At 38.8% G+C, this 12,804-nt stretch overlaps 1 protein-coding gene across 2 annotated transcripts in view; it reads left to right on the top strand.

The window, feature by feature from the left end:
- ptprga (protein tyrosine phosphatase receptor type Ga) overlaps positions 1-12,804 on the top strand; it is a 451,880-nt gene that overhangs the window by 407,887 nt on the left and 31,189 nt on the right. For both annotated transcript variants that reach the window (XM_067504881.1, XM_067504880.1), the window contains exons 13-14: positions 1,176-1,329; positions 9,008-9,099. In XM_067504881.1, the coding sequence (XP_067360982.1) occupies positions 1,176-1,329; positions 9,008-9,099 (246 nt within the window). The remainder of the gene's footprint in view (positions 1-1,175; positions 1,330-9,007; positions 9,100-12,804) is intronic.

Here is a 12,804-nt window from a genome sequence, read left to right as displayed (position 1 = left end):
TTTATGGGATATAATTTGTGCTTTATTGTTATGCTGACATTCAAATGTACCCTGAAGCTTTGCTCTCTCTTGTAACAGGTACAGCAGTTTGGCAATGTTGTGCTTTTAATGGACTCCGTTTCCCAGAAATCTTGTCTGACTGGTTGGCACTCAGTAACTCACGCTTGCTCTCACACTGTAAATACAGGCTATGAGGCCTCATCAAACACATACATTGTTTGTCTGAAACTGGTTTTTGGTTTATACGTTAAATTCCAACACCAACAGCCGTAAAGGAAAACATCATTAATTTTAGATAGTGGCCAAAACTTTAGAACCACCTGTTAATGTACATTCTCTAATATGACTCCATGACCCCCACAATAACCTCAGTAATCAACACATAGTACAATTATAACCTTAGAACCTGAGAAATTATAAGTCAGTTGAATGTTGGTTCAAAAACACTATGTTTCTTACTATTTAATATAAAAAATCCTGGTAAATAGTCAGATATCTGGTTTTTTAAGTAGTTCCCTTTTTGAATGTCCACATTAAAAAACGTAAAAACGTACTTATGAGGAACATGTTGCCCAACTCTGGACTACGCTTTCAAGATGGTAACATGTTTATTACCGTTCAAACTTTTAATCAGTAGCTCAGTTGGGCTGATGCCGACGGAAATCATTACCTAGGGAATATAGTTAAATAAATAATCAGTGGTATTTGGGTTTGTAGTAACAAGTGGTACTTATACTTGGATTGGAGTTTTTTTTTAGGCATATGTTCCCATTTTTCTTTAGTATTGACTTTGTGTACCTTTGCTACCTCCCTAGAGGCTTTCGTGTATTTTCTTTGTTAAATGACAGCAAACATACAAAGACCCGAACCACCGATTATACATGATCTAAAAGAAATTGCTAACAATAATTAATAACTCCCTTATTCCTGCTTACGTTTCTATTTTCTTTCTTGACACTTCATCAATGCATTTACTTTAATCAACTCCCCATTTCTACACATACTAAGTATTGATATTCCTCCTAAGGTAACTATTACACACTTCTTCTAAATGCCATTCTTTTGTGATGAATCGAGTGTCTTAGTCACCTCCTTAGTTCACCTCTCCCACTGTACCCTGACTGTTCAAATATGGAATTTCTTTCTCTTATTAATTTCTTCACTTTTACTTCTAGACCGTCCCAGTGCAGTGACGAATCTGACCCATCAGACAAGACCCAGACCTGGGGCAGGCCTAGGCCGCGTAGAGTGGCTGGTACCTCTGGTGGTGGTATCAGGTCTGACCTTCCTCTGCATCGTCATCTTGCTGGCTGTGCTTATCTACTGGAGGTAGGTACACTACAACAGCGCCATCACTACTTCTCATCTGGTGAAAAGCAAGCTGGTAAAATGCAATACTACTCCATACAAGTAAAATATTCTGAATGGATGCGTTGTAGTGTTTATTGCTATATGCACAGGATTCTATGCAATGAGGAATGCATTACAGATTTTTGTCACCAAGTGTTGAGATATTAATATAGAAATTTTTTTGTAGTTTCTTTTTAGTGCTGGTAGTTTTAACACATTACAGGTTGTGCCACCAAACATCGAAATTCCAACTTGCAGAATGAGATTAAAAGTAGCTAAAAGCTAAATTTTGTCTAAAACAAACAAACATTTGTTATGTTGTCTTTGTACTAATTACAATCTAAATAGCTTTTAAAGGATTTGTAAATCAATAGATGAACGTTTTTGTACATTGTTCACAGCCTCCTAAGTTTTCTGGAAATCGGGTTTGTAGTAGCTTTCTATGGGAGGTGTGAGTACAACATCGTTTCACTGTGAATACAGGAGGTTTCAATCAATACTAATGCATAAATTAGCCCCCCCCTTAAATAAGCTGTTTCATACCTTCCGTTATTTTACCAGCTCTGTTTATACTTAATACATCACATCATGCAGGCTGAGAGTCACTGGGAGTCATTTAGTGTGACTTTGTCCTCTGAGTGATACTTTGTGGTAATTAAAGCTCAGTGAAATGATAAAAACACAAAGGCTAATACCTGAAACCTGCAGGGTAAACTATTATGGGAGGAATCAGGTCTTGGAGATAATATTTAGCACAATTAATATGGTTTTTCATTGCTGAGATTTCACTAAATGTACCCTTTCAGAAATCATTTCAGTCATTTCAAATAGTGTAGTTTTCAATGACATTATTAAAACTTTTAGCTTATTAGGACTGATTGATTTTCCAGTCAATGTCAGAGAGCAGATAACAGCAGACAAAGCTGTTTACATACAGTAAATAGATTCTAGGTGTCCACCGTGTGTCTTTTACAGTATGTCTTGTGCCTAAGGCCTGTGAACACTAAAAGCAACCAGCTGACTCAGCTGCCTTTCCTCCTCACTGACAGAGCAGAGACAGTCAATTTCCTCCTTGCAACTAAGCATTTTAAAACACAAGTGATACCATGTCAATATTTGAAAAAACCTCATTTAGTACATTCTTCCCCACACTGTATAAGAATACCAGTGTCAGTTCGATAAATCTAGTAGTAAAGCAATACCCAGAGAATATTTTTAAGACCTGTGTTTACAGTGCATTGCGCAGCTAAACAACTAATTCAACCTTGATGTTCCTTTACACATTATATATCAGATTGATTCTTCTAGTGGTTTAAATTTTTTTTCTTTTCTTTACAGAAAAAACTTTAGTGACACAGATTTATTATTTATTTATCACTAAATGTTTCAAAGAGAAGTTCCTTTTCCTAGCCACTGAGGACTGGCCAGACTGTGTGCCACATACGTGAAAGGGCACCTTGTGTGTACAGTATCTAGGAGACGCCAGATGGCGTCTCTAAACCCCCACATGAACATTTTCAACATTAACATATTTGTCACTTGCCATCTACATTAAATGTCAAATTATCATCATTATGTAATAGAAAATATAATTCGGTTGCATTTACATATCCCAGAAAATGTATTTGCACATGCAGTTTTATGACAATGGGATTTTTATGTGATTGTTATTCTAAAAGTTAATGCGCTACTGATCATTCTGTAATTTTGTATGCTTTTCTACACAATACACAATATTATTTAATTTGTTTAGCTTTTGTTGATTTAAAATTGCTTTGCATTTGGATGAAAACATGCCATCATATCAGTTAACTTCAAGCAAACTAGAAAATCTTAAGAAGCAAACAAAATGTTTGAAGAGACAGGACTGTTGTGTCAGACCACAATGATCATTTCGATTTGTATTGATAACTGAAGTGAAAATAAAGCATCTACATTAGTCTAGGTAAATATTAATAAGATAATTTGATCACTGAGCTGACGTTTTGTTTTAAAAAAGTAAGTCCGCATCAAAGCACCAATCGAGGCAACTGAGGGGAAGATAATTGACCCCATCATGAGATTCACAGGAAATTTTACAGCAGAGATTAAGAGGAAGCCAAGGAGAATATTTTCCTTGTAATATATCAAAATGCAGAGGTCATGTGAAAAATTAAGTGAGCATCTGGCTTATGCTTAGTTTGTAATGTGAAATTTATAATCTAGTGTACTTGCATTTTGTGTAGGCATACGCACTTGAAATGGTAAATCTTTCTTTGTTTTGTTAGAATTTGTGGTCTAACATTGAGTTCATGCTGAAGCATCATTGTGTGCAGCTCTGCTGTTACACTGTGGGATAAAAGCATCAGATGGTGGTTATATAACCAGTGGTAATTGGCTAAATCAAGTTAGACAACAGCAGCATGGTCCTTTATTGAAATCTAGAACACATAGCAAATCATTGGTGGCATGTGAAGGCAACACAGTGTGAGAGTAAACAACACTGACACAATATGCATGTGGTGTTCGACAAGTTACCTGATGGTGTTTGCTTTACATCATTATTCTTTAGTGGTTTCATATTAAATCATCACTGTTGCAACTGACCAAGACCCAAGTTTTGCTTCTTAGTTCTGACTTGGAATAGTGGCACTACTTGGTGTACAAGTGCTGAGAAACTGAGAAACACCCACACACACACACACACATAGGCCTGGCAACAGGTGCTGGGGGTGTGTTCGGGTATTTAATCGTATTGTGGAGCAAAGCTCAGGTCACAACCCTGTGTTCTACACAGACTCCACCCACCGTCTGTTGGTGCTGCCCACTTTACCCAAACTGTTGCTCTGTTGCGTTCAAGTCTGAGCTTTAAAAATCAAACTGTTGTTTTGTCATTTGGAGGGGGGGGGGGGGGGGGGGGGGGGACCAGGAAACTCGCCTCACCTCAAGCAGCCAATAAATAGTGAACTGTTTTACCATGTTGCTTTGAAGCTTGTATTTTTTACTGCATTTACGGTCACTTCAGTAACCAGGTTACTTATAGAATCATGCACAACACTTGGTATACAGATTACAGCAGACAAGTAATTGGACATCTCTTGGACTTGTATTGGGAGCCTGGCTCACAGATTTGACCTGGATAGTGACTACTTTTTTTTTTTTTTTTTTTGGCTGTGTCCATGTATTGCTTTGACAGCAAGAGTGGGCAGAAACAGCAAACGGGACAGAGAGTCACAGTTGACACACAGTGCAAAGTGTCTGAAAAAGACATCTGTGGTAAAAAGCAATTTAATTTTCTACAAGTCTAAATAACAACACTTGTGTGTTAGTTCAATTTTTCAGTCAAACTTTAGATGGACTTTGATTTAAAAAGGAGGCAGCATCCCTCTGCTATTGATCTCCCCTTTCACTCAGTGTCTCTCTCGGCTATTTGCCCTGTCTGGAGCCTTTTGTTATCTATATGCACAATTAGAAACCTGGTTACATGCATACTTGGCAGAAAAACAGGATTCTCTTGTATAAATCTACCTACGTTAGTCAAACCATTGTATCTACAACAGAATAAATGCCAGGCTAAAAATAATCTTACCTGAATACCCGAGAAACTGTGTTTGGGTGATAAAGTCTACAATGATGCTTATAGAGACATGTCTCTTGATGCAAGTGGGAGTGTAAGATAGTGGTGACATCATCACACTTGTTTTCCAATTGGTTATACTGATAGTGTTACAATTGTCATGGTGTTACAACACTCGCCTGTCACCTGTATAAACTACTGTGTTTACACGAAACAGGAGGTTTTGTTCGCTTAGTTTATGGCTGTACCATAAAGAATTGAAAATACTTTTTAGTAACATGTTAAATACTGATCCATCTAAACCATTTCACTATCCCAGATCATCCCATTTAATCAAATGATCAGAAGGAAACTGAGTGTGACTTGCTCTCTTGTTTGTCAACTAGTATTTTAGACCACAGCATGCTTCTTTTAGATTTGTCCAATGTGATTTGAACGCATCATGACACTGGCTGTCCCACACCAGGAAGTGGTATGGGATTGACCTTTTTTTGTGTGTGTGAGTGTGTGTGTGTGTGTGTGGGTTGGTGTCACACAGAGAGGGAACAACCCCCTTCATGCCTTGTTAGGAAAGCTGACCTCCCTCCCTCCGTCTTCCCTCCGTCTGTCCCCCTGTCTCCGTGCACTTGCTTTCAGTTCGTGCCAGCAGCAGCATGCGGCACCCCGTCTCCTCTCTCTCCTCTATTTGTTCACCAGGATGAATGCTCTCTGCTCTCTGCTCTGTATAAATTACAGGTATGGGGGGTCTGCACACACATACACACACATACATAAGAAGGAGTTGTTGTTGTTGTCATTGGAGGGTGTAGTTGTGAATAGGGGACACCATAGTGGATAGGTGGTAGGTGTATTTCAGGAAACATGAGATCATAGCTGTTTTACTACTAATGTGGACATGTATGTAGACAGCCACAAGTGATGTCTCTATTGTGTTGTCTTTGTCATTCTGTATTTTTGCTGTTCCTGCTCCAACAGGACCTCAGACCTTACGAATAGAGTAGAAGGTGGTCAGTAATGCCTACTAAGCCGTATGATTGAAAGTTAGTTCCCATGAGTGTTTTCTGAACCTCTACATCTACGGTGCAGATTTGGTTAAAGGGCGACTTCACCAATTTTCAACTTGCTTTCTATGGCTTTAGTTTAGGGTGTAAATGTACATTGATGATTTTAAACATTGGTCTGACTTCCCAATATAAACATATTTCCCTGCTTCCAGCTGAAAAACGTCTCCAAATCACCCAAATGAGTTTTTCATAATTAGTACTTTAGATTATGTCATTTTAGGGAGCGCTGGAAAAGCAGATTGACAAGGATTACAACCTCCATAGTGTGAGCAACGAAATGATATAATCTAAACTGAAGGTTCCTCCGATTGATGTCATCTGGAGACGTTTTTCAGCTAGAAGTAGAGAGATATTTTGTTAGAGGGAAGTCATTTGGAATTCAATGGCATTTATGTGCATGTACGACCCGAACTACAACCAAAAGAAGAAAGTTCAAAATCAGTGAATCCTTTAGGTTTGAGCAGCCAGAGGTTCTTTCTAGGTTTCTTAAGTTGAGTAAAATGTTGTGGTTATAGTTAAATGTAACCAGTATTTGCATTGTAGGTAGGATGGTCTGTGGTGAGGTTTTTTTCAGTGCTATGGCGTCCCATTCTTTCTGCCTGTGGTCCTGGCACGCAGCTGTCATTATACCCACAACCACAAGAGGTCATGCATCACAAAAACACAAACACGGCTTGTTTTACTAAGTGAGTAATGCAGTGATGACTTTATCCATGTGACATAATTTCTATTCCCTGGTATTTCCAGCTAGCCAAATACTGCTGTTGTCAAAAATATTGATTGTTTTGATGCATATCATCATTTTTTGATCTACTAGATTTAGGGACCTATATAAAAATAACTTTAAGTTAAAAGTAAACAATCTAGTGACTTTTCCTTGAGGTGACATGTTGATGATTGCTAACATTTCTCAGTGAACATGCTCTCGTGTGACTGTACCTCCTGCATTGACTGTGTTCTTGTAGTATGAGGTGGGAGGGCAGCTAGATTTTGACAGCTGAGTATCAGTTGATAAACTTTAAAACACATTTAAAATAGAAGTAAAATCATTTAGATACATAAAACACACTAGCCTACTAATAAATATACTTAATTTCTGTGATTAGTTAAATAAGTATTTATTTTTTATTTCAAAGCATCATCCAAAGAGAAAAATAAAAGTTTATAAAAATATTTCTCCTTAAGCATCAAAGAGAAGTTTAGGTGACTTAAGCTGGATTGGACCCAAAACATTCAAAGCTGACCTTACAAGATATTTTTGATTTTTTTTTTTTAAGAAACTAAACAGTGCTGAAGCAGTACACACTCGTGGATTAGCTCTCGGTGTAGCCTTGTTATATGAATGTTTTCAAGAAAATATTCAAGCACTTAACGCTGTGTCAGAATTTGTGTCAGTACTTTTCCAAGGTATTGTATCAAAGGCATTTCCAGTATTATGACAACTTGCCCAGATACTGTAGTCAAGATGCAGTATTATTGCAGTTGATTCATATATTGTTCAGTGTAGCATCTCTTTAGATGATGAAGTCTGCTCCTGAAAATCTTCCTGCCTAGATGCACTGAACAATTTAGAAGATGGAAGGAACATTTGAAGACATACCCAAATCCTTCCATCTCCACCCAGTATCACTTCAGTTTGCACCGACAACTTCAGTTTGGGTGGGAACACAATGTTAAAATCCTTTTTTTACTCAAACCCATGATTATGTGTAAATGTAATAATACGGTCACAGGCACATCTCCTCTGCAGGCACATATTTTCCCCTTTTAAACTGCCTGGCAGGATTTAGGTTTTTACTTTTTGGGTGTTTTTAAGAGAGGAGACAAGTGACACCTCTTTCTTTTTGTTCAGCTGTATTCTTGCTCCAGCTCTTCTCTAAATGCTTGCTGCAGATCTCCATTTCAAAGCACTTTGATGTAAAACATCACACTTGTGAATTGTCACCGTCATAGAAGCTCAACAGTAGACCTATTGCTATGTGTGCTGTGGAGCTCTTCCCTCTATGGCAGCTTCTACACGTGTGCGACTTCAAACTCACCTGGAGTGAGGCACAGTGTGTGTGTGTGTGTGTATCTATGTGTGTGTCTATGTGTGTGTTTGTCACCTAGTAGAACAAGCTTTGAAATAAATCCCTTTGCTATAAAAGTAGCAGTTAAATGTGTTGTTCACGAGGACTTTAAGTTAGATAAGCTTCAAAGACCAGTGTGTGTGGCTTGTGCATAATTGTGTGTAAAGTTCAAAGTCCATGTCTGCTGTATGTACTTTGTGGGATGGCTGACTGTCACCACTGACATTCATGATGAATTCTATATCTGATTAAGGCTCTCGAAGATTACCTGTGTAAAGATTTGGCCCAAAAAACAATCTGTGGACTATCTGGCTATGTTGTGCTTCAGTAGTTATGGCCTATAGTGTGTCCAGAAGAGGCACTGAAACCCAGGTCCAGTCTGCTTCACCTCCTCAAACAAGATCAAAACTCTGAGCCTGAGCCCAATTTTCAACTTGCTCCCCGTGGCTTTAGTTTAGTGTGTAAATATACAATAATGCTTTTAAACTTCTGGCTTCCCTATTTCAAAATATCTCTTTTCTTGTGGTTGAAAAACGCCTCCAGATGACATCACAGGAGTTTTACATCATTAGGAGTTCAGATAATATCATCTGGGGGAGCTCTGGAAAAGCAAGTTGACCACAAACCTCTATAGTGTGAACAACCGTCCAAGTGATGCCATCTGGAGGCATTTCTCAGCCAGAAGAAGAGAGATATTTTAATATCGGGAAGTCAGAGAGAAGTTTAAAAGCATTGTTGTATATTCTCACCCTAAACTAAAGCCCTGGTGAGCAAGTTGAAAGTTGGTGAAGTTGCCCCTTTAAAGAAGTAACTGTACAGCAGCAGCAATACAGGACAGAAAGGATGTGTGATTTACATCAGGTGAAAGACCTTCTACCACAGAACCACAGCATACCGACTTCTGTCCATAAAAAGATGCAATCAAATGTAATCACACCCCTACCCCTTCTCTCTTTTTTTTTTTCCAGGCGCTGTTTCCAGACAGCTCATTTCTATGTGGAAGATAGCAGTTCACCCAGGGTGGTGGCTAATGAAACCATCCCTGTCATCCCCATACCAGGTAACAACCAGCCATCATTGGCGCTATGCTGATAATCACCTTCTTTCTGCTAATCTCTTTCTTTTTTCCATCTACCCACTTTATATGGGTACAGGGTTTCTGCACAGTGTTAGCTAGGGTGGTGGTCCACTCTAAGGGCTCCTACAGGTCAGGGCTATTCTTAACGCAGCGGTCTAAGGTCACAAGCCAGCTTGAAGACCTTACTGATCCAAACGTCCACTTTACAGCCCTAAGACTCAGCAGTAATCCAGAGTGCTACTGGACACATGACTGCATAAAATCACATATAGTTATGTATCAGTGGACGTCTAAACAGGAGATGGGGATTGTTGGTATGGTTCTTTGTGTGTGCATGTGAGAGGGAAAGCCAAGCAAGGTTCAGTTCACCTATTATAAAACACACACACACACACACACACACACACACACACAAAAACCTCTGCAGGGCTTGAAAGGGCTTTCTAGCTAATCCAGCTCTGGTCTTTAGGTCCAGGATTTGCATCCAAACTCGTCAAATTAATTAAAAGCTTTAGGGGCCTCTTTACAATGGACCCTGGCAGAGTCCAAAGGCCTCCATTCATACCAGGCCAGGCCCAGGGTGCCCAGCATGGCAAAGTCCAGCACTGAGCCGTAGTCTCTCTCCCCAGCAGGAACAGGCTCACACAGTACTCCGGTTTTGGACTCACTCTGAAGTTCAAATCACCAATATATTTGCTTTTTTTGTCGACTGTTGGAAGGTGCAGGTATCAGAGCCACTGAAACAGACACAAATGTGGTGTCTGACCATATGTTAGCTGTGTTAATTGTCTGAAAAGATCTGAACTAGAGCCTCACGCATCCCATAATCCTCAAAATAAGGCCTTATGCTGGATTTACAACATGCAGGTGGCAGCCCTTTACAACAGAATCTAGCACTCAACACACACCTCACACACACACACACGCGCACACCTCATGCTATGACATGCTAACTTTTCAGATGTGTAACATTAGTGTTATTTTAGTATTTGCCATTTTATGAGCATGTGATTTATATCTCAGTATTCACCATGTTTATCACCACATACAGATGATTTGGTATTAACAACTGCAAAAAGTCACTAAATAACATTATGTCAGTGTAGCATATTTAAGGCCTATCCCACAATTAACTCAATGCTAAAAGCGAAGGTTGACACTTCGGATACTTTGGAAAGTATTCAGGCCCCCTCTGCCTTTTTCCTTTTTTACTTGCCTGTGTGCAAAAAGTCAAATAGCTTTTTTCACTTCAGTCTACACACTACAACTCATAACGACAAAGTGAAACATTAAACATACATTAAAAAAACATTGCTAATAATTAAAAAATGAAAAAGTGAAATCTTACTCTTACTTAATCTCTTACTGTATTGCAAAAGTGTTCAGATCCTTTACATCATGCTTTCTATTTGTTTTTAATGAGATGCTTGATTGGAGTCCACCTCAGGAAAATCCAATGGGTTGGACATAGTTTAGAAAGGCAGACATCTCAGTACATAAAGTTCCATGAGTTGCACCACATGTCAGCAGTTTTTACTCAGCTATAAAGTTTAAAGAAAAACTCAGGCTGCAGTACAGAAGGTACTGAAAGGAAAGAGGAGGAATGAGAAGGAAAGAGAACTAGTAAAGAGCTAAAGTACCTCAGTTTGGAACTAGAAGAATGAGGGGGAAGATGTGTCAGCGCAATATTCAAACAACTGGGTGGTATTAATGTTGTGGCTGATTGGTATATATTAGATACACTTGTGTATTTAAGATTTAGTCTCCTGTGTCAAACCAATAAAACTAATTTGGATCAGTTTTTCATTTTGCCATTTTTTTTCCTAGACCTCTCTGCTTAAAACTCAGCAGACTGCTGTGTTTACTGACACACAAATATCTCTGACATATTTGCATACCTAAGTGAACGTCTCATAGAGACACGGAGTGAGAGCAAGCGAGCGTATGCTTTTGTTAATATTTGATGAAGACTAAACTGAAGGGAGCTGTGAGAGAGTTTTAGCTGAGTGTAGTGTTTTGTGCGTCCTCTCCACTGAACTGGCTCCAATCATCTGGGTCGAGTTCAGCTTTTTGTGCTGCCAGCAAGGATGACTACCACTTTGCAACTCTATAAGTGGACCATCTGATGACACATACCCTCCAGTTCTGTGTCTCCTCACTAAAAGCTCCTACAACAACAAAAAATGTGATAAGCAAGCTTTCGCTTACAGCTTTAATTGCCTGCTCTTCTGTCGTAATGCAGAGGAACTGAAATATATTACTCATTTTCCATTATTCTTTCATTGATCATTCAAGGGAATGGATTTTCTCAAAGTACCACTTAGCACCATGAGTTTGCACACTTGTATTTGGCCGTGGCCTTTTGATTTACTGATTGCTATTTCTATCAGCTTTTCATGAAGTATCTTGTTTGATTAACACTGCATCTCTTAAAATGATCTGCATCTGCATCTATCATCACAACAAAAGCGCACAGCCTTCCTATTTTGTGGCCTTTTAGGATTTTATAGAGGTTTGTTGCAGGCAGACACTGTTTCTCGTAGACCATACAATGCACAAATGACACTGACAATAGTTGATCAGACCACACAACCCTGAAGTATTTGCCTAGAAATACTCCACTACAAGTTGGAGTATTCAAATTTCTTACTCAAAGTAAAAAAAGTAAAAGTTCTAATATTTACTTAAAGTACAAATGCAGAAGTATTCCACCAAGTAAGTAATGTAGAATATTATAAATAAAACGTTGTGGATACTAAACTAAAAGAGCAAATACATTTTTGATGGGATTGTAATTGCCACCAGAGAAGTAACATGAATTGCATGTGACAATTATGCTGACAGTGAACATATCAGTGAAATGTTCTTGAACAACATGTTTTCTTTGCCTTCTTGTTACTAAACTACACTACTAGTGCTTCACTCAAATGGAAAAATCACTGCGTTAGAACATAATCCTCCACTGATTACATTCTCTTCAAAAACATTTGCAGCGTTGCAGTGTTTGCAGTTTTATTTGCTCATTTTTGACGTTTACTATGCTCTTTGGCATCTTCTTCTTGCCCCATGAGCATCACTATTTGCCACCATTGGAACAATGGTGCCTGTATGTTGCACCTCTGTTACAGTTGTGCAAACCTCACAGTTTGGTTAGGGTTAGGCGTCTAAAATTCAGGGTAATACACAGTGTCTTCTTCAACCTGTCTTCTGTCAGAATGTCCAATGTCTTGTTGCATCCAAATGTCCTGATAACCTCCCCATGTGGATTTTGGCCTTATATACTATGACACTGCTTTAAGCATGAAATGTCGAAGGACCTGGGTTTCTGTTGTACTCGACGGCCTTGTGCTTCCCATGACAGTAACGAATGTTTGCATCAACATACAGCGCCGCCAAAGGACTTGACAAAGTGGTCATTTTGGACACTTTGTTACTGAGGTTGAACTTCTACGCCTTGAATTCCACTTCCTGGACTGTCATTTTTTTCTTTCATTGCTATTTTAAAACTGGAGGAATGTGACAGTGTTCCGCAGATATTACATTTTTCTCCACCATGAAAGTCAGTTTTTTCACAAAATTTTAAGAGATAAGTCACATTATCACACATTTGCTTGCTGTACTCATGCTGATCGGTCATGTCAGGTACCTAAAGCTTGTAGTAAAAACTGAGGCATTGAGTTACTTCCA

Source organism: Channa argus, chromosome 5 (genome assembly GCF_033026475.1).
Source record: "Channa argus isolate prfri chromosome 5, Channa argus male v1.0, whole genome shotgun sequence".
In the NCBI taxonomy this organism is placed as follows: Eukaryota; Metazoa; Chordata; class Actinopteri; order Anabantiformes; family Channidae; genus Channa; species Channa argus.
Note: the sequence above shows the minus strand (reverse complement) of the source record. Positions and strands in the feature narration are given on the sequence as shown.